This window comes from Eubalaena glacialis, chromosome 15, assembly GCF_028564815.1.
Source record: "Eubalaena glacialis isolate mEubGla1 chromosome 15, mEubGla1.1.hap2.+ XY, whole genome shotgun sequence".
Classification (NCBI taxonomy): domain Eukaryota; kingdom Metazoa; phylum Chordata; class Mammalia; order Artiodactyla; family Balaenidae; genus Eubalaena; species Eubalaena glacialis.
This window is the reverse complement of record NC_083730.1, coordinates 45538693-45560307: the sequence shown is the minus strand read 5'-3', so window position 1 is coordinate 45560307 and position 21615 is coordinate 45538693. Positions and strand designations below refer to the sequence as shown.

The following is a 21615-nucleotide window of genomic DNA, read 5'->3' as shown; positions in this document are numbered from 1 at the left end:
ACTTAATGTTTCTGTGCCTCCATTTCTGCATCTGAAGTAGAAACAATCATAGCGCCTAATACCATAGAGTGTAAATGCGAGTGAAGTGCCTAGAATGTGTGCCTTGCACAGAGCAAGTGTTTAATAGCTCTTTGCTTTGTTATATTTTTTCCTGATGTGTGTCATTTGCCAACTATAGTGAGTTGAACTGTGTCCCCCAAAAAGATATGCTTAAATTCTAACCACCAGAAGCAACCTGTGAATGTAACTTATTTGGAAATAGGGTCTTTGCAGATATAATCAAGTTAAGATGAGGTCATACTGGATTAGGGTGGACCCTAAAGCCAGTGACAGATGTCTTTATAAGAGAAAGGAGAGGAAGATTTAGACACAGAGACACAGAGGAGTGACACAGGGAGAAAGGCCAGGTGAAGACAGGGCAGAGATTGCAGTGATGAAACTACAAACCAAAGAAGACCAAAGATTGCCAGGAGCCACCAGAAGCTAAGAAGAAGCAAGGAAGCATTATTCCCCTAGAGTCTTTGGAGGGATCATGGCCCTGCTGACACTTAGATTTTGGAATTCTAGCCTCCAGACCTGTGAGAGAATAAATTTTTATTGTTTTAAGCCATCCAGTTTTTGGTACTTTGTTATGGTAGCCCCAGGAAATGAATATAGCAGGTAACCTCGATGAAAAAGTGGGACTTCCCTGGTGGTCCAGTGGTTAAGAATCCACCTTCCAATGCAGAGGACGCAGGTTCGATCCCTGGTTGGGGAACTAAGATCCCACATGCCTCGGGGCAACTATGCCCGCACACCGCAGCTACTGAGCCCCCGCGCTCTAGAGCCCACACGCCACAACATAGAGAGCCTGCACACCACAACCAGAGAGCCTGCGTGCCGCAGTGAAAGATCCCGCATGCCGCAACTAAGACCTGACACAGCCAAATAAATAAAATAAATAAATTTTTAAAAAAAACCATAACTCCTCAAGGAAAACCTTGAACAATTAAAAAACAAAAAACAAAAACAGAAAGTGGGGATTTCTAGGAAAGAATGAGGTGAAATCCCAGCACCTAGGAGAGAGCTCACAGGTGGTTCACTGGGTGTTCTTTGAATTTAGTTATTTCATGGAGTCACCGATTTTTTAACCTTGCTTAAAGGGGAATAGGTTTGGGCCAGCAGACAGCTCTCCTAAGTGACTGTGACCACATCACACAACTTTATCTAGAGCTGTGCTGTTGATACAGAAGCCACTTGTCACAAAGAGTTATCTAAATTTAAATTCATCAACATGAACTAAAATTAGAAATTCAGTTTCTCAGTTGTATGAGCCATATTTAAAGTGCTCTATAGCCACATGGGGCTAGTGGCTACCATATTGTATTGTGAAGATACAGAACATTTCCATCATTGCATAAAGTTCCATTACACAGCATTAGATGATATTTGTATTGTAATAGGATTTATTCAGCAGGCAAGTAAAACAAGCAGACAGTTCGTGTAGAAAAACGAAAGTGTCATATTCTTATAATACGGGTAAGCAACTCCATTTTTCAAGGAAAAAAGAAAAAGTGAATATGGAATAATTGATACTTGGACAGCTGCTCACAGGAAGTCTCACTTGTTGAATGGCCTATTGTTTTCTTCTTAATGTCACCTACACCACTGCTTTTCTGTAATTTGGACAAAGGATATTTGTATTCAATTTTTGTAGACTGAAAATTAGTACCACAGAAAACTAGCCTATATCTGATGCCAGGTATCACTATGGAAAATATGGCTTACTTTACCTGCATCTGGTTGAGATACACCTCGTATAGAATCGGTTAATTTTTTGGTCCCTTAATACTGTGAAAGAGGTAAATGCTACAAAGTGACAAATGAGATCAAGAAATCTGTGAGCTACAATCTCTCTCCTCCTCTTCAGATCTAATCATATAGATGAATAAATTGCTATAAAAAATACGAAAAATGAAACTAAAAACAATGACTGAATCATTTTTTTTAATCTCATGTACTCTGTGTTCAGGTAGCAAGAAATTTAATTCCAGTCCAACAAGTCTCCTGTGATTTTTTTTTCCCCTTTCATCTAAGATATTTTTAATGCTCAGAGGTGTTATAATAGAAAAGCATGTATTTTTGCCTGGTTTATACCCATCATCCTTACCATTACAACAAGACAAAAGCATTAAAGTAAAATTAATCATGTCAAAAGATTTTAGCAAAAACAAGTGAGACCATGCGTAAAGCATCGCTTTGTCTGGTGTGAAGTCACGCTCTGATTAAAAACATATAATGAAAGTGAAAGTGATACATCATTGCCTTAGCAGTAGGATTTTCTGAAAGTGCTTTGTGGTACTCAACATAAAAATGTGGCAAGATTTTCGTCTTTGAAACTCACAATGATTATTGTTCTAGCTAGATAACTGGAATTCAATCTTAAAATCTTTTCTTTAAAGAAATTAAGACTTAATGACCAACTAAGGCATGTCAGTAGGATTAATAATTAGCACACCCTGTAAGGAGCAGTAGTTTGCCTTGACATCCAGACACAGAGATAAGAAAGTATCTGCTCAACACTCCCCTTTTACAAAACCATCTTTAGTGCCAGCTAAATACAGACAGGCCCTTCAGGTATCTTCTATGAAGCATAACTGTTTGTTCATCGAAAGCAATATCATTAATAAATACTAAGGTATGGTCATAGTATGATCATTCCCCAGTAATGGAGTCATTTTTTATATGATACACAAAACCAAAAATTCTAACTGGCCAGATAGTCACAAAATACAGATTTAGTTCCTTGACGCCACCATAGAGTCATGTTGTGAGTCTGAAAAGGAACAGTTTGCTTATTTGCACTCTGCCTTAATTACTCCTTTATTTTGATGGAGTTATTTGCATATAATAATCACTGCCCTAGGTTTTCATTCTTTTGTTGTTGTAATTTTGAAAGTCATTTCAATTCCTTTTTTATCATCTCTCTCAATGATAAAAACCATTCTGTTCTATGGGAATTATGTGTATCTATATGATTTATATCTATATTTGTTTTTGTATAACTATATTATAGATGCATACTAGTTGACATATAATGAACAGTAGAACTAGTAAAAATCACATAAACTAGGACATATTTAAACTATTTAAGAGGAGTCCAAATTAGAAAAATTCCCTCTCAAATGCATTTTAATAATATTTGGAGTGTACTTTAAAACTTTTCCTTTAACGTAGAGGCATCTAATCTTCTGTGAATAAAGATCAGTCCCAACAATAAAGTCACATTGATGCAGGAAGAGATAGAAAGATGCATGGAGCAGCTATGACCTCTGACTGATAACTGCTCATAGGAGGAGTGAGAATACTTTGCATGAAGAAGAGTGAACCAAATATTTGTTGAACGTAAGGGTGCACTGTTGTAATCATTAGGGCTATTGAACAAATATTTTGATTATCCTTCTGAGAGCTTGGGAGGGTTGCATTTCTCCACCTACTTTGAAGTTAGGTGTGGTCATGTGATTTATTTTTACCAATAGAATATGTTAATTCAGGCCAGAAGCTTAAAGAGTCAGTGTGAAATTTTTCTCTGATCTGCCTTGGCAACCGGAATAAGGCAAATAGTGGAATTTCCATCAATCTGAGTACCAGACGAGGAGAAATGGAATAGAGACCTAGGTAACTTACCATAGACATGTGACATGAAAAGAAATAAATCTTTACTTATATAAGCCACTAAGATTTGGGGATTGTTATTATGACTGCCTAACCTAGCCTAGCCTCTAAAAGATATAGGCATTGGTTCTAAGAGGGCCCAGTGGCTGATGACAAGGAAACTGATGCTGGAAGGTGGAAAGATGGAAATGCACGTTATGGTATGGAAAACCACTAGGTAAAAACTGTTGTTTGCTTTTACTTGGATGGTTAATCAGTTATTTAATAAACTTCCACCTCCAAGGGAAGAGGTTGGAAAACAGAATGTTGATAGTGTGTATTGGTTTCTGTTGGCTGTGCTTGGCAAGATCTGCAAAGTAGAGATGATCTCACAAAAAACATCGGCCTATTTATAAGCAGGAGTGAAAGAAACAGTCTCAAAATCTAGGAGTGTGCAGCATTGGAAGAAGCAATGTTTTTCAGTCTCATCTGGGAAAAGATGAAATTGAAAAGAATTTTGAGCAAAAAAGGTAAATTAAAACTCAGCTTCTGGGGGGTGGGATGAATTGGGAGATTGGGATTGACATATTCACACTATTAATGTTATGTATAAAATAGATAATTAATGAGAACTTACTGTATTGCACAGGGAACTCTAGTCAGTGCTCTGTGGTGACCTAAATGGGAAGGAAATCCAAAAAAGAGGGGATATATGTATACGTATAGCTGATTCACTTTGCTGTACAGTAGAAACTAACACAACATTGTAAAGCAACTATACGCCAATAAAAATTTAAAAAAAACAACTCAGCTTCTGTCCATCAACAGAGGAATGGATAAAGAAGATGTGGTACATATATACAATGGAATATTACTCAACCATCAAAAAGAACAAAATAATGCCATTAGCAGCAACATGGATGGACCTAGAGATTGTCATACTGAGTGAAGTAAGTCAGACAGAGAAAGACAAATATCATATGATATTGTTTATAGTGGAATCTAAAAAAGGGGTACAAATGAACTTACCTACAAAACAGAAACAGAGTTATAGATGTAGAAAACAAACTTAGCGTTACCAGAGGGTAAGGGTGGGGAGGGACAAATTGGGAGATTGGGATTGACATATACACACTACTATATATAAAATAGATAACTAATAAGCGCCTACTGTATAGCACAGGGAACTCTACTCAATACTCTGTAATGGCCTACATGGGAAAAGAATCTAAAAAAGAGTGGATATATGTATATGTATAACTGATTCACTTTGCTGTATACCTGAAACTAACACAACATTGTAAATCAACTATACTCCAATAAAAATTAAAAAAAAAAAACTCAGCTTACTGACAAAGAAAATTAAAAGTACAGCTTTTGGAGTTCAGAGTTTTTGAGCACGAGTCACCAGTTCTCCTTGCTTGGCCCTCCAATAAACCTTTCTCTGCTCCGAACTCCAAAAAAAAAAGAAAAAGTATTGCTTTCACAGTAATTTTACCACCTTAGAGTATCTTAGAAGAAAGTTTCAATGAAAGGAGAGACACCCAGTAAACTCTTCTAACTCAGGGAAGAGAGTAAAAAGGGAGCTTTCCCAGCAGAGCCAGGTAGATAGACAAATATAGAGAGTATTAGGGAGAGAGAGAAAAGACAGAGAGAGAGAAGAGAAAAATGGCTATAAGAAAACAAAGGAAAAAGCAATATAAGCAGTATATCAGAAAAGTGCATATGGTCACTGGCCATGGAGTAGATGGAAATATAAATATAAGAAGACAGCTAAGTTTTTTAGAGGATGAATTACCAAAAGATTCACCAGTCTGGACTACAAGAGCCTCTGACAATTAGAAACTTAAAATAACCATTGTCCCCTAAATGTCTTAGATATGAAATGTACTTAGAAAACCCTTCCACTCCTAGGAAGTGTACAATCCTCAGGTTCACTTCAGATAAGGAAGTGAAATGAAAAAAGAAGAATCTTCCAAACAGTGGATCCATGGCGATGGAGAACAAAGACTGATGGGCAGAGTTAGGGAGGACTCTCATCAAGGAACACAACTTTGGATAGGCACCCTTCCAAATGCCTATTTGGTGGGATTGCTAAATTGCTATGCTCTTTCTAAATTAAAGAGTTTGTTGTGTTCATACTGCCCCTAATCTATCACTGTGCATTTTGTGTTAGGGAGCCAGATAATTTGTCTCTTTATTTGGTTTCCAGATCAAGGGGAGTCTCAAATGAATCCTGTGACTGAGCAGAAATGACAAATGTCATTTTTAGTTGCCAGTGCAAGATGCTTGCAGCTCATTCTTCCCCCTGCTGTGCTGATGGTAGAAATGCCTGTTAAGGTAGAGCCTCATATGCCTGGATCCCTGAATGACTCAGACGTCCTCTGCCAACCTGTGCTGGCATTTAGCATGAGTTACAACTAAGTTTTTTGTTGGTTTAAGATTTTGGAGTTGTTTGTTACCACAGCATAATCTAGCCCATCCCAACTGATACACATAGCTTCATGCTAGAAATAGAAATTTCATTCTGAGTCAAAAGTGTGTCTTCTTCAGATGGCCAAGAGGCACATGAAAAGATGCTCAATATTGCTAATTATTAGAGAAATGCAAATCAAAACTACAATGAGGTACCACCTCACACTGGTCAGGATGGCCATCATTAAATGTCTACAAATAATAAATACTGAAGAGGGTGTGGAGAAAAGGGAACCCTTCTACACTGTTGGTAGGAATGTAGGTTGTTGCAGCCACTATGGAAAACAGTATGGAGATTCCTAAAAAAGTAAAAATGGAGTTGCCATATGACCCAGCAATCCCACTCCTGGGCATATACCCAGAAAAAACTATAATTAAAAAATATACATGCACCCCTATGTTCATAGCAGCACTATTTACAATAGCCAAGACATGAAAACAACCTAAATGTCCATCAACAGATGAATGAATAAAGAAGATGTGGTATATATATACAATGGAATACTACTCAGCCATAAAAAGAATGAAATAATGCTATCTGCAGCAACATAGATGGACCTAGAGATTATCATACTAAATGAAGTAAGTCAGAAAGAGAAAGACAAATACCGTATGATATCACTTACATGTGAAATCTAAAATACAACACAAATGAACATATTTATGAAACAGAAACAGACTCACAGACATAGAGAATTGACTTGTGGTTGCCAAAAAGGAGGTGGGTGAGGAGGGAAAGATTGGGAGTTTGGGATTAGCAGGTGTGAACTATTATATATAGGATGGATAAACATCAAGGTCTTATTGTATAGCACAGGGAACTATATTCAATATCCTGTAATAAACCATAATGGAAAAGAATATGAAAAAGAATATATATAACTGAGTCACTTTGCTGTACAGCAGAAATGAACACAACAGTGTAAATCAACTATACTTCAATAAAATTTAAAAATATATATGTAATTAGATTAAAAAATAAAATGTATAACTGTTACAAAAAGAAAAAAAAAGTGTGTCTCCTTTCTCAAACCTTTGATGATAAGAGCAGAAGAGAAGATTCACTTCTTTTTGGTTACAAAACAATACAAAATGGAGTCAAATAGAATAAAAATGTATCAAGGGGCTTCCCTGGTGGCACAGTGGTTAAGAATCCGCCTGCCAATGCAGGGGACACGGGTTTGAGCCCTGGTCCGGGAAGATCCCACATGCCGCGTACCAATTAAGCCCGTGCGCCACAACTACTGAGCCTGTGCTCTAGAGCCCGAGCCACAACTACTGAAGCCCGCATGCCTAGAGCCTGTGCTCCGCAACAAGAGAAGCTGCTGAAGTGAGAAGCCTGCGTACTGCAACGAAGAGTAGCCCCCGCTGGCCGCAGCTAGAGAAAAGCCCACATGCAGCAACGAAGACCCAACATAGCCAAAAAATAAAATAAATTAAATACATAAATTTTAAAAAAATGTATAAGGGAACAACTATATTACAGATGCTGAGTCCAGAACCTTATTGTATTATTTTATTTAATTTTCACAATAAATCTAAGAGGTGAGTATAATTATATTCACATTGCAGATGAGAAGGATCAGAGAGGAAGCAGCATGACCAAAGGTTCACGGTCAACAATGTCTGGGGGTATATTTCCATTTAGATCTGTCTGGTCTGAGAGATGTTGCTCTGTGTGTGTGTGTGTATGTGTGTGTGTCTGTGTATAGTTTCATTTTTGACACTGCTTCTGAGACAGATTTAAAATGTCAAGAAATCTTCATTGAATTATGGCTTGTCAGTAATCTTACATGCAAATTTCATCACTTACACGTCTTAATTTGCAGTTTAGTTCATAAACCAATATTATATTCTTGACCTCTAGGAGTAGGATATTTATTCAATTTACCTGTACTAGTTCTACTCTCTGAACGGGGAACTAATCCAAGTGCATTGGATCCATTTAGATTTTCATGGGTGCAATGGGTCAGCACAGATTAAATCCCATTCATCTGCTTGGAGTCTTGACTAACAGCACTTGTTGGTGAGACAGACTGGTGTGGTACATGAGGCAGCACTGTTTGAGAGAAACACAGAGACCAGTGTTCTATTCCTCATCCTGTCACTAAATCATCATGGGACTCTGGGTACGACACCTCTGCCCTTTCAGTCATTTAAAGTAAAAACCAAAATTGTGAATGTGCCATAGAAGTGCTTCCATGGTCTGGTTTCTGCTAAGGCCTTTAGCCATACATCATATCTTTCTCCCCCTCACTCTTTGAGCTCAGCCATGCACCTTCTTCCTACAGGGTCTTAAGACTTACTTTTAACTAACCTGAAGCAATCGTCTCTCATATCTTTACCTGGGCATCTGGCTACCTCTGTCTCATCCTTCAGTTCTCAGCTCAAGTGTCACTTCTTTGGTGATATCGTCCATGACTCCTACACTAGATCTGGTCTCTCCATTACATGACTTTGTATATTTTATACCCTTCCTGCAGAGCACTATCACATTTTGCTATTATATATTGCTATCTGGAATTATTTACTAATGCTGATTCCCCCATTAACTCTAAGCTTGGTGAACACATGATGCTATTTGCTTTGACTCAGCATTGTTTTTTCTGTATCTAGGACAATGCCTGCTACATAGAAGGTATCACTTATATTTGTTAAATGAATGAAATTAATGTGTAAAATGAGAGGGTTGGGTAAGAAGATCATTTAATCTTTCAGTGCTCACATGCAACGGTTTGCTGGACTTCGCCTGCAATTTGCCTAGGATTGACACAGAGCAAATCCAAGCAACCCGTATCACTCATACTTCCTTCACGCCAGATTCAGTAGCAAATACCACAGCTGGTGTGTAAAGAAGGCATCAGAATTATTGGTACCCATGCTGTTCTCTGGAGAAAAAGCAATTGCCATATTCAAGGGAGGTATATATAAACCAGAAATAAAGTCAGCTGGTTTTTCTGGTCACCCAACTTACTTGAAATACAGTATATAGAGTGACCACCACACATATTTTTTTTTAAAAAAATCTATGAAAAATCCACTAATGCACTGGTGCATGAATACACAGCAGCAAATAATTCAAAATATATAGCAATGTGCAGCCATGGATCCCAAATTAGAATCGAGCTCATTGAAGGTAAAATTAGATGCTAACATATTTTAAAAGTCCAAACACAATTCTCTCTCCTTCTTCTTTGTCCAATGTCCTGGAAACAATTACTCCATGAACTGAAATTCAAAGTTCCAAGCTAAGAGAGAACTGCCATGCTATTTTTTAAAACCTTTAGATCACTGTGTCTTCACTAACACCAAAAATAAAAATGAGAGGGGTATGTCTACTCTCAATTCTTAATTCTTGAACCTATCCTAGGAATTCCTGAAACGGTCCCATACAATAGGGCTCTTGGTTAACTCTCCAGCCCCACCACATACCTCCCCAACCTCAGGCTCTCCTATAGATACACAAATTCATTTCAGTTTCCAGAAGGCACCAAGTCTCTCTTGCCTTTTGGCACTCCCAGTACTGGACCCTTTTATTAAAATACTTTATCACCCACCTCTTTGCATCAATAATTCCTACCCGTTTTTTCCAGCTTTACAGAAGGTCACATTTAGGAAAGCCTCCCTAACCTCCCACGTTTAGATGAAGGGCCCCTTTTGTGCTCCCATAGCAGCCCAGCTTCCCCTGTCTATCCCTCAGCACACTCTTATTGTAACTGCTTCCTCTGGTTCTTGGAAGGAGAGATGATCACATTCTACTTTACCACCCAACACAGAGTGGGTGTGCAATAATTGCTTGCTACATAAAGGAATAAGTTCTGTAGTTAAGTCTAAATTCTTCCCAGGCATTTTGAGTCATTCTGGAAGCACATAGCTGTTTTCTGAGGTTCTCCTGCAACGAGAAGTGCGCTATCTACAGACCCTACCTACCTGTCTAGAAATTAAATTAAATTAAACAATTTGTGGGCTTTGGTTCTTGGTAATAAAGATCATATGAATAGAGGAAACCTACAGGTATAAAACCCTCAATTAAGCTTACTTTTTATTTCTTTCAAAACAAATGATAAGAAATGATTGTTTTCTACTAACTTGCCTTTCCTCTCAACATATCCTCAAAGAACAGAAATGAACTGAAATCAAGAAACAGAGGACCAAGAAAAAAGTCTGATCAAAACTGTCAATGTGCAGGTTTATTATTCCCTGAATAACCAGCAATTAAACCATTCTCCATTGCTCAAATATCGGATAAACATCAAATCTATATTTATCTTTTGGAACTGAAGTTCAATGTCTTAGATGTGTTTTCTCAGTAGTCTTTCTTCAACATTTATGGAAAGTATATTTTTTTAAAATAATGAGAGTCCACCAGTCTCTGGTGTTTGTTACTCTCCTAAAAGAAATCGATGACGCCCAGCCCCAGGACCGTTCCTGTGTGGTGGATGGGATCAAGTTCACGGTCCTCCATGAACCATAGAAGACAACCCAGGAAACCTCTGCACAATGGTTTCTTTTATTTTCTACAAATGAAAAAATACAAGTCCCCAAATCCTTGCACTACCAAGCAAAGAACAGAATCGTAAATTGAAAGGAAGAGGAAAAAAGGCATTTCCCCCTTCCTCTAATGAAGGGAACTGAAAGTGGTCAAAAGAAGGAACACACCTTTCTAACCTAGCTCTTCTAGTTTTTATTCTAACCTTATTAAAGGGAACTCCTCAGCAGCACATGGAGAGCTAAATCTATATTTTGAAATCCTTTTTCCTGGCATTGCTCACAGAAAACAATAAGAAGCATCTAATAAGTAGAATCTCTTATCTGAAATGTAGCAAAAAGGAAGTCAATTTCCAGGAAACACTTTACTGACCAGTAAAGAATGTGGTCAGTGGGGAACCCAAATAGAATAGACAGCCCCTCTGTACTGTCTCCTGGGAAGGAAGGTAAGCTGCTTCCACACGAGGACTTCATAAAAACTTTGATGTGTCAGTCATATGCTATGAAAGTACATAGTAGCCATGGGAACTGTTTTGTTTGATCTTTAAACGAAGGATTTAGGACCTGCAAAGTGCAAGAGGCATGCTTTCTGCATTGGCCATTTTAGTATTCATGTCTCCTGTACTGCTTCCTAATAGGTTAAGAATGAAACGGCAGACTGCGTGCAGGAGTGAGAAATGCAAGAAAAGCAGTACTGTAAAATAAAAATGAACAAAAGTGCATTTCAACTTCCCTTTCATTATTAACAGTCAAGAGAACAACAATGCCAATACTTAACATTTCACATTTACAAAAGGACCTACCGTCATTTTTACAGGGTATTTCTCAGTACTTTGCTGATAGAGGCTGGGGAACGCTGTTACTATTCTTAATATTAATTCTATAAGGTTAAATAAGTGATTTTTTTCCAAAGAGGAGGATAAAAATGAAGGTTGTGTTAGCATGTTACTAAATCTTTTCAGTGAGAATAATCATTCCCTTTCCTGTTTGGGTAGACCAAGCCACTGCTTAGCTGACTGTTGAATTTTGTTTTCTTTATGTTAGGTAGAACCACTTTTTCGCTTCCACTCACCTCCACTCTTTTCAATTTCTTGTTATTTGTGGACCCCTTATATAGTGTTTCTAAAACATAAATAACATAACAGAATAAGAGCTAAAGAAAATTATGACTGACTTTCCTTTTAATTCTTCTTGGTTTTATTACATGTGTAAGTGGTGTGGCACCCCTAAGTGGGCATCTGTGGTCCTGCCCGTGGATGGCATCCTTCTAAAAGAAGCACGTCTGTGAGACTGGCTGGAAAATGTTTGCTCAAGCCAAGTGGGTAAAGGATTCTAAGATTCAGAGGCTCTAGCTAATCTCAGGTTTTAGGTTTTTGCTGGTTAGCTTATTTGTTAGTTTTTATGGAGAGAGTCATTCAGTAAATGAGCAGACGCCACACCAGGAACTGTCTCCTAGCATTAATTGTCATCCTCAACTCCCTGCCAATTAGCTTGGCAGTTCTTCGGGGTCAAAAAAAAAAAAAAAAAAAATGACTGTGGGAAGCTCTGCAATCCCTAATGTTTCATTGGATTTGGAGAGAATTTGGATACTTTCTTATTCCAGTAAGAAACATTTCTTCATTTATTATTAGATGGGCCAAAGAGTGTGGAAATTGATCAGTTACCTGACTTATTTATTCAGTTTAGCCAAATAAGACGCCTTAATTAAAAAATACAAACCAGCAGCAGAAATCATCCAAATAAACTGTCTATATTTCTCCAATAAACCTAAAAAATATGCTTTCACTTGGGACCATGTAGTCACAGCCCAGCAAGTAATAAACTCTATTTTTTAAAGTACAAGCCAAGTGAAATGAAGAGTACAAGTAGAGTAGACATTTATTTCAAAGCTGTGAGCTGCCTGAGTATAGGAAAAAAAGATTCAAGATCTTTGAAAATGTTCCCATTATTCGAACTTTTCTATACATTAATGTCTTTATTTCCTTCCATTTCAAATCTGACGAATGGAGTCAACAGAAACCCATCTATCTTTACTTCTTAGTCTGCAGATTACTATATTCAACATACAAAAACTAGAGAAAATGGTCTCCCTACTGAAGCACTGGGTCTTTGTGTTGTATCTGTTACAATGTAATTTGTCTCCCCTCTTCCTGGAGAGCTTGAGTTGACTGAGACCTCCAAGGTATAAAGGTACATACAGTTCTTATGCTAATATTGGTAACAGTGTTACAACGATAGCAATAGTATCTGCAATTTATTGAGTTCCTGCTATGTGCTAGATGATTTACAAACACAATTTTATTTTAAAAATACTCAAAGGATGCTGCAGAATGAAGAAATCATGACTCAGGACATGTATATGACTTGCTCAAGGTCACAGATGTGGGTTCGAACCCAGGTCTGACTGACTCAAGTTCGTGCTTTCTTACTACATCTTGCTAAGTAAAGAGTTAAATCAGGCAATATGAAAAATTGAAGTAGGGTGACCCTATGTTCCAGTCTATACCCGTTGCCCCAGCATTATTAACAGATCCCCATTTCACGCTCTAAAGTCTCCTAGGTTGAACAATAAATTGGATGATCACCCTGTCTCTGAACAAGGCTTGAAATGAGCCTAAGACTTTTCTTAGGTATTGTTCATAATGCTTTAATTAATCTTTTTGCCTTTAACGTAGGGCTTCAAACCACTAGAAAATTGGACTTTGCCTGATGTATTTGGGAGAAGAGATGGATTTGTGAGTGAATATCACTTATCGCTTGGGTGTAATATCTCCCTGTCCCTTGGCCTCTGTTTCTCTGTCATCTCTCATCAAGAATCTCTTGTCCTTCCTCTTTCCTCTCTCCTCCTCCCGGTATCCATGTCTACTTCTGTGTAGGCTTTCTCTATTGATCAAGTGGCAGAAAATTGATTCTTTGGTTTTACTTTAGCTTGAGTTTCTGACAAATCTTGAAAATACAGCTTGCTCAACTCATTCAGGTGTTTAAACCACTATGAACGGTATTTTTGTCAAAAAGAGAATGAAAATCATTTGAAGGCATCTCTAACTTATTTTTCTTTCTTCCTTCCTAATCTGGCTTCTACTCTCCATCACTTCGTTACTAGAACCAGAGTGTATAGGTGTCCAGGGAGCTTTCTCACTGCAGTGCCTGGACGATGCTACTGCAGGTTTCGCTGGGGTAAGCCAGCTCCAAAATGTATTATTTCAAGCACCACCTCACATGTCTTTGCTCCTCTCTTGCATTTATGGGCAAACTGTTGTCCTGTTCCTGTTATTTTAAAGGGCTTTCGGTAAGAGGAGAGGAAATGACTTTTTAAAAAATCTGCTAAAATATATAACTGCTTAAAAGACACATGCAATAAGAAAATCTAACTTTCACTTTTGTCGGTTTTAAATGTATGGCTTTGATTTATGGATCAAAATTGCTCATTTATTATTTTAATCTGTACAGCTCTGGGCAATTTTGACAGTTAAAATTTAGTTTTATTGACCAGTGCAGCCATGGTGCCCACAAGGGGACTGGTGCACACAGCCCGCTGCGCTCAAGAAACGATGATTTTTGATTCCATGACCGAGTCAGACTGGGAATCATAACCGATGTGACAATAAGTTCCAAATCTCAGTGCCCAAGGCAAGAGGTTTGCTGTAAAACACAATCACCCTTTAAGGAGGGGAGGAGAAGAATCTTGGGTGGAAGTTTGCAAGCACAATTTAATGCAGCAGGGAGAGGTCCTGGGTATATCTGTGCACCTGAACAGTGGAGCAATGGAAGGGGATGGTTCTCTAAAGACCCAGGGCCACAGATTAAAGGTTAATGAGCAAAGATGCCTAAAAAGCAAAATGAACATTAGTTACAGGGACAATGAACATTAGTTACAGAGACAATGAACTAAACAATCATTTTGACATGAGAAAATTTACTAGTGCTATTAACCAAGCTTTCCCTTTTCCAAGAGCAAAACCATAATGGAAGAATTTCTTTTGGAAGATCTCGGTCTTCCCTCCCCCTCTGTGGCAACACACACAGAAACACCAACTCAAGTGCACTGATTTTAGGTCAGTTTTAATTTAGGCCTCTTCCACTACCAAATCGGCCACTCTGCAATGTTAATTTAGTCTTTTACTTTAAATCCCCTGTGATACATAAACACACCTCCAAAGGGTAACAAATCAATAAAATGTCTAATTTGATTAACCGTGTTTTCAAATTCATCAAGATAGCTCTAACCTGAAATAAATAGGTGGGTCAATAAAGAAAGAAAGGCACTCACTTGTGAGGATTTTCCATGTCTTCTTTTCATCATCATAGTACTGAACCAAATTGCTGGGGAGCCGGTCCGGCCCAGGAGGCAATCCGCCAACCAACAACAGCATTTTCTTGTTAGAGCGAATTCTTCACCCAAAACAAAAGAGGAGATGAATAACCACATTATTGTAGAGCCTCTTTCGTGGCAACAAAATCATAACCATCAAAAGAATGTTCCCTGCTTGCAGATTTCTATTTCATTTTTTTCCTGTTTCTTCTCCCATTCATGTCTCAACAATTTTTTTGAACCAAGCAGAAAAATGATCAGAAGCACGGCATACCCCCATACTCAAGAAATAATAAGCTCCTTTTATGCAATTGGTTAGAGGTTCATTCTAGAACGACCTTTTTCTTATATTATCCCTTTAAATCATCGCTCTTTACAGCTGAGTACACATGAAATGCTCTGGAGGTGAACTAAGGTTAAGCATTAAAGTTGCATGTCAAAAATCGCATTAGTCACAATCATTATTATAAACCATTCTCCACTCAAAGAACCTTGAAAAAATTAAGGTTATGCAGAGACTTTGTGAGCCAACTCTTTAATCACCCAGCGAACTTCAAATACCAGTTTGGTACAATTAGTAGCCCGGGGCTCACTGGGGTGGGTTCACCAGCACGAACAGGACTTTTTGTTTAATTTAGCTGAGACTTCTGCCTTCATCCTCTTCCCAGCTCCTCCTCCCACTCCCCCCATCCCAGGGCACCAGTGGCGACACAGCAGCACCGATGGGTAAAAATGAGACTGTGAGGTTGTTCTGAGCCTCCCCAGAGTGGAGCCCTGCCAACGCTTGCCACTGATCCAGCGGCATGAACTTGCTCAGCTGTGCAAAGGCACTCTAATTCCCTCCCTCTGTTTTTCTACCTTCGCCCCCCAGGGGGCAACCACTGAAAGGAGTGCCTACCCACCCATCAAGAGCTGGCAATTCGCTGCTATTAACCGTGACTGTGATTCCCAGCCTGCCTGGCAGCTCCTGAGAACAGGCCTGCAATGTCTCATACGCAGTAAAAGCTATAAGATGCACCCTGGCCGGCGCACTCGACCTGATGGATGTATGATCCTCGGGAACAGTAATGGATTGAGCTCACTTGCGATTGGACGGAGGAGGGGAGACCCAGCCCCCCACAAGGGTCCTGCTGATTTAACGGTCGCTTTACATAGAATTGAACCTTTCGTTCACCTGAAAGGCTGAAGGTGGTGGTGGAAGGAACGAGACAACCATGATTGAAGGAAAAAAGTCAATAAATGTAAAAGGGTTCCTCTTAAATATGATCACCACCCACAGCGTGGCTCAGAATCTATTATTACATATTCAGCCTGGTCGTTCTGATTCAAGGACGCTTGGCGAAGTACGCCCTTGTGGAGAAGCACTGTTTGTTGGTTAAGAAGCTAACATTCGGAGAGTTAACTGAATACAGTTAATGACATTTCCATGGGAAGGAAGGGAACAAGAGAATTCCTTTAATGAAACTCTGGTGCCATAGAATGCCTCCTATATGCCTCAGCAGAAAAAAATACCTTCTGGAAAACCTCCTATCAGGGACTCATGCATAGGGGGAGCTGTACTTGTAGAAGAGTGTTCAATGTGATATCAGCTTGCAATATTAATTTTGCCACAAACAAAAAAACTCGACTTCTTTGAAGCTGAAGTACTTTGGAACTGTACCCATATGCCTTATAGATCAGTAGTTGGGAAACAAAAACAATTCAACAGCAAAGAGCTCCATATTTTGAGGATGTCAGCGATTGGGGTGGTTTGTTGACAGGGGTTAAGAAAATTCAGTGCAGTAAGTACCTCTCTTTTATTTGCAAACAATACATAATTCATGTGCCATATAATCTCCTAAATGCCTGGTTACAGAACTAATATAAGACAATTTTTTCCTGTAGGTTTAGCGCAAATAATCAACCACTCTGTGAGTATAAGTTAAGATGAGAGCCTCTATATTTTTAGATGGCTGTCAGTTTCCACGTGTAGACAGACCTGTTCAACGGGAAGTCACGATTCTGTGGCTGTCGTGATCTGACACATGTATGTGCTCTAGACTGAAGGTGGAGGCAGATGGACCAGTATCTACCGGTTAGACACAGAGGCAAGGACTCATTGGAAGGGTGGTATGACCAAAGCAATGTAATTAAATCTTTGTTTTCATATTTACATAAATGTACTGCTTTTAAAATGTGTTTCATGAGTGACAAAGGGAGATAAACGCATGGCTCAAATATGTTTGTAAGGGCGTTTCATTCATTGATAAGGCCAGTCTCCCTGGACCAATCCCATTGGTAATTTTCATCACCTCAGTAGATGGGCCATCTCTGCAGATGAGGAGCAGATTGAGAGTCTTTGTCCTTTGTGCCCAAAGAGCCAGTCATTGCCATCTGTCCCCTAAGAACTGGACTGAGATTACTGATGAATAAATCACTGATCAACTGGCAAATGGTAACAACGTCCACCCTGCCAGCAAAGACACTGTTTAAAGGCTAGCTGGCATAGCAGCTATGAGAGACTTCACATCAAGTAGGACAAGTCTCTAAACCACCCATGAAGAATTACATGGAAGTAAAGGAAATCCCAGCTCCCCTCATTGGCTGTGTGTTTTCTGTAAAGGAGCAGTTCTCCTAGTTCATTACATTTGGCCTTCTTAGTGAGTGAAGACACATTCTAAAGCTTTTGCACTATTATATTTATATCATCATCCATTCAATGTATGGCTTTCTTACTTGCAGTATTTTGTTTCTAAAGTTTAGTGTTACTCAATGTTCCAACCCGGTATTAATATTATTTAATTCTAAATAAAGCTTAAAACTCTACCTTGTGAAGGTGACGCACATAGAAAGCAAAAACAGGATAAAGCATGTGAGAAGTAGCATAGTACAGAAGAAAGAACACATAAAATAACAAAACACATTTAAGTGGTTTTCTCACCATTTTCTCCATTGACTCTCAAAACAGCCCTACGTCATAGGTATAGTTCCATTTTACAGGAAAGTGAGAAAGTTCTTATAGTCAAATAAAGTGGCAGAAACAGTGTTCAGACCTAGCCCTTCTAACTCTACCAGGTCCATGATCTTTTTAAAATTCAAATTTATTTAAAAATTTTTTTATTTTACCATAAATTCTCGTTAAGACCCAGGTGACCTGGATTCTAGGGCTGATTTTGCTATTCAGCAGAGTGACTTTGTATAAGTTACTTGGCTTCTTGGAGCCTATGTTTTCTCATCTTTAAATAGAGGAGTAATATCTGATCTGCATCTTCAAAGAATTGTCATGAGGATTATGTAAAACAATGAAGTGAAAAGTTCTATGTAAACTCTAAGGTAAATTATTATTAATTTATCTTTAGTATTAATACAATGTGGGCTTTATTTCATTATGCCAAACCTAATTAGTTAAAAAAGAAAAGTAGTATTTTTCACAGAGATACTTGTTGAGTTCACACATATAAATACAAGTTAATTAAGAGGGTTTCACTACCTAGCTGTTATCTTATAATTGTATGTTCTTAGAAAATTATCATTTTAATTATATTGGCTATCTTGAGCCTTGTTATAAGAAAATATACATCGGACATTACATAAAACTGTGAACATTTCTGGATCCAAATAAAGAGAACTAATAGAGATTACTCTACATTTCTTATTTCCTAAGAATAAAACAAATGAGAAAAACCAGCACATATTTTACTTTGATATAAATGCAATGTCAACTATTCAATTACTCCTAGAAACTAATACACGTGAATAATTCCTGTGGAAAAGCGTCCATTCTTTTTACAGTGTGCAATTATAATAGTGACAATGACAATAATGACAGATAATAATGAATGCATATTGGATATTGAAACCTCTGATTATCATGCCATTTATTTGATGTGTGTGAACTTCAATTTGAAAACACCATGAAAAAAGATACCTTGTGAACTAGAAAAGTAAAATTAGAAGGATCTGAATTAACTTGCTGAAGGGGGTTTCAATTATTCTCTTCTAAACAATTCCAGTGGAGCCTTACAGGTTTAATTTTAGATTAGGCAAAATCTACAATATTGCAATAATTAGAGTTCCTTCATATGGCAACATAGTATACTTTTTAGAAGCTCTTTACACAGGAAGCCAATTTAGCCAAAATTAATCTGTTCTCTTTAAGTCTGTTAATATTTTAAAAATACTCCTTTTTACTCCTCATTTTAGCACCACTTAGACCAAAGTAATATATTTAAGAGTTAAATAATTAGAGAAACTTAAAGAGCTGAGTATGTCTTGATTAATAATATTATTTAGATGCCTTTGGGTCCCTAGATTCTTGCAAAGAAAAATATAAGGTTAAAAAGGCGATGGAATTTGAAGGTCTCCTTTGTTCCAGCTCAGTAATTGCCCAACATTTACCATGTGTCACATTTGTGCGTGTGTGTGCGTGTGTGTGCGTGTGCGCTCGCGCACATAGGTACTTTGGTTCCAGGGATGAATGATTGAAGGATAACCTAAAACCTCCTGGTGTAAACAAATTTTTCATCATACTGGTGTTCTAAGTATGGTAAAGTCTCATTTATTTATATTTCAGTGATTTGGAACTTTAATAATTGGGAAACAGGCCAGATAAAGTTTTCCTTCCCAGGATACATATAAACATTTTTTATTAACTAGATTGCAAGAAGTGTTTTAACCAGTTTAAGAAATCAGCTGGTCTGCTGGCACTTTAGAGCCACCCATGTACATTTAGGCTAAGTTCATTTTGCAGATAACTAATCATTATTTATTTATTAAAGAAAATGTTCTGCAATATTCTTAAGAATCATTAAGTCAGAGAGTTAGAAGAGAACTTTGAGGTCATCTCGTTCAAGGATTTCCAAGTCTGGCAAGTCATCAAAATCATCTGAGGGGATTAAAAAATTAAGATTCTTGAGATAGATTCTTAGGTCCCAATTCCCGGAGATTATGATTCAGTGGGATGAGGCCTTAAAAATCAATAATGTTTCACAGTTTTCTGGTTGATTCTGACACACAGCCAGACTTGAGGTCACTGATTTGGTCCAGTTCTCTACATAATGTAGAAATCCTTTCAATAGTTTTTTTTTTTATAAGTATTCTTATTAATTTGGAAATTTATAATGAAATGGACCTTAGTTTTTCAAACGCACTCTATTGTGGAAACTTGTTGGACAGTTGTGTTAGGTTGATTTTTTTTCTCCTTATGCTGAGCTGAGAATCTGCCAAAGTCTTTCAGAGAAAAAGAGCAAGGTGCTGTCATGGCAGCACCTCCAATAATGGCAGATAGTTGCTATATGTCTTCTCTTTAGCATGTTGAAAATTTCCATTTCTTTCTGAAAAAATTTCCATTTTCCTTATTAAAAATGTACTCAATGTACCTTATTAGAACTGTACACAATATAACAAATATGATATTGATATGTGATGTGATGTATTTTTTTAAGGCTTTTTAAAAATCACAATGGTCTTTCAGCTGTCATAATGCAGTGCTGGTTCCTGTACAGCTTCCAGCTGACTACAAATACAGATTGTTTTTAAAAAACCAACCCAGGTTGTCAAGTCAGGCTTTTTCCTATCCTATATTTCTTCTAGTTAAGTATTTTAAATATCAATGCATTACCCTTTTTAAATGCTTTTCTATCCTCTACTGATTGAGACACTTTGTTTCAATTAATTTATCATTTAGCAATTATTAATTGAGTTTCTACTATGTTCCAGTTTCTGCTATGTTCTAAACACTTAAGATCACGGTGCGAACAAGAGGAATAAATTCCCTGTTCTTCATGGCAGTTACTTCCATTCTAGTGGGGACATCTATTGGAAATATCACGATTCTCCAAGCAGGACAGCCTGGTTTTTAAGAGTGTAGGTCTCACAATTGGGGTGAGACTTTTGGCTTCAGCTCTTCTGAGATGAGTGACCTTGGGCTAGCTTCTTTGCCCTCTTGAATCTCATTTGTAAAACTGGGATAAGAATAGACTTAAGGCATAGGTTTGTTTAATCTTCAGGATTAAAAAATATGTATGCAAAGCATTTATAGCAGTGCTAATTAAATGCTGTCTATCACCATCCTCCTCCTCCTCATCGCCATCATCCTCAGTATAGCCATTCCTTTGTGTAATCTGCAGGTTTGATAAGCGAGTAGCCCATGTCCCCATCCAAATTTTATTACTTAGAAGTAACAGCATCACATTTCCATGGTTTAGATATTTTAGTCATCCCAACTCATTCTCTCTGAAATGATACATAAATACTGGGATTTTTACTCTGTAATTCCCCACATATGGTCTTCAGAGGTGAATTGCCTTTTTTTTTTTTTTTTAAACAAAGATGTAATGGAAAAACTAAGCAGTTTTGAAGGGGCAATGTAAATGGGGGTAGATAATAATTATTCCATCTTTCAAAGGCCAAGTTAATTTTAATTTAAGAATCAGCCAGACCTGGACTGAAGTTCTCTTTTTACCACTTCATATGTTTATATCCTTGGGCTGGTATTCAACCTCTTGAAGCCTCAGTTGCCTCATCTGTAAAGTGGGAATGTTGTGAGGGTTAAATGAAGTCATTTAAGCATAATTTGGAAAAGAAATGGCTGCAACTCGTAAACAAAATCACCTCCTAGAGCTAGTCTCTTCAACCAACGAAAGGCACTTCGTGCTGCTGTTGCCTTTAAAGATGAATGTCTCTGCACAGTGAGGGGAGACAAAAACTGATGCTCCCGGGACTTCCCT

At 37.9% G+C, this 21615-nt stretch overlaps 1 protein-coding gene across 1 annotated transcript in view; it reads right to left on the bottom strand.

Annotated features, from left to right (window-relative positions):
* KLHL14 (kelch like family member 14) overlaps positions 1–21615 on the bottom strand; it is a 100778-nt gene that overhangs the window by 56246 nt on the left and 22917 nt on the right. The window contains exon 3 of the mRNA XM_061169806.1: positions 14867–14988. Within this exon, the coding sequence (XP_061025789.1) occupies positions 14867–14988 (122 nt within the window). The remainder of the gene's footprint in view (positions 1–14866; positions 14989–21615) is intronic.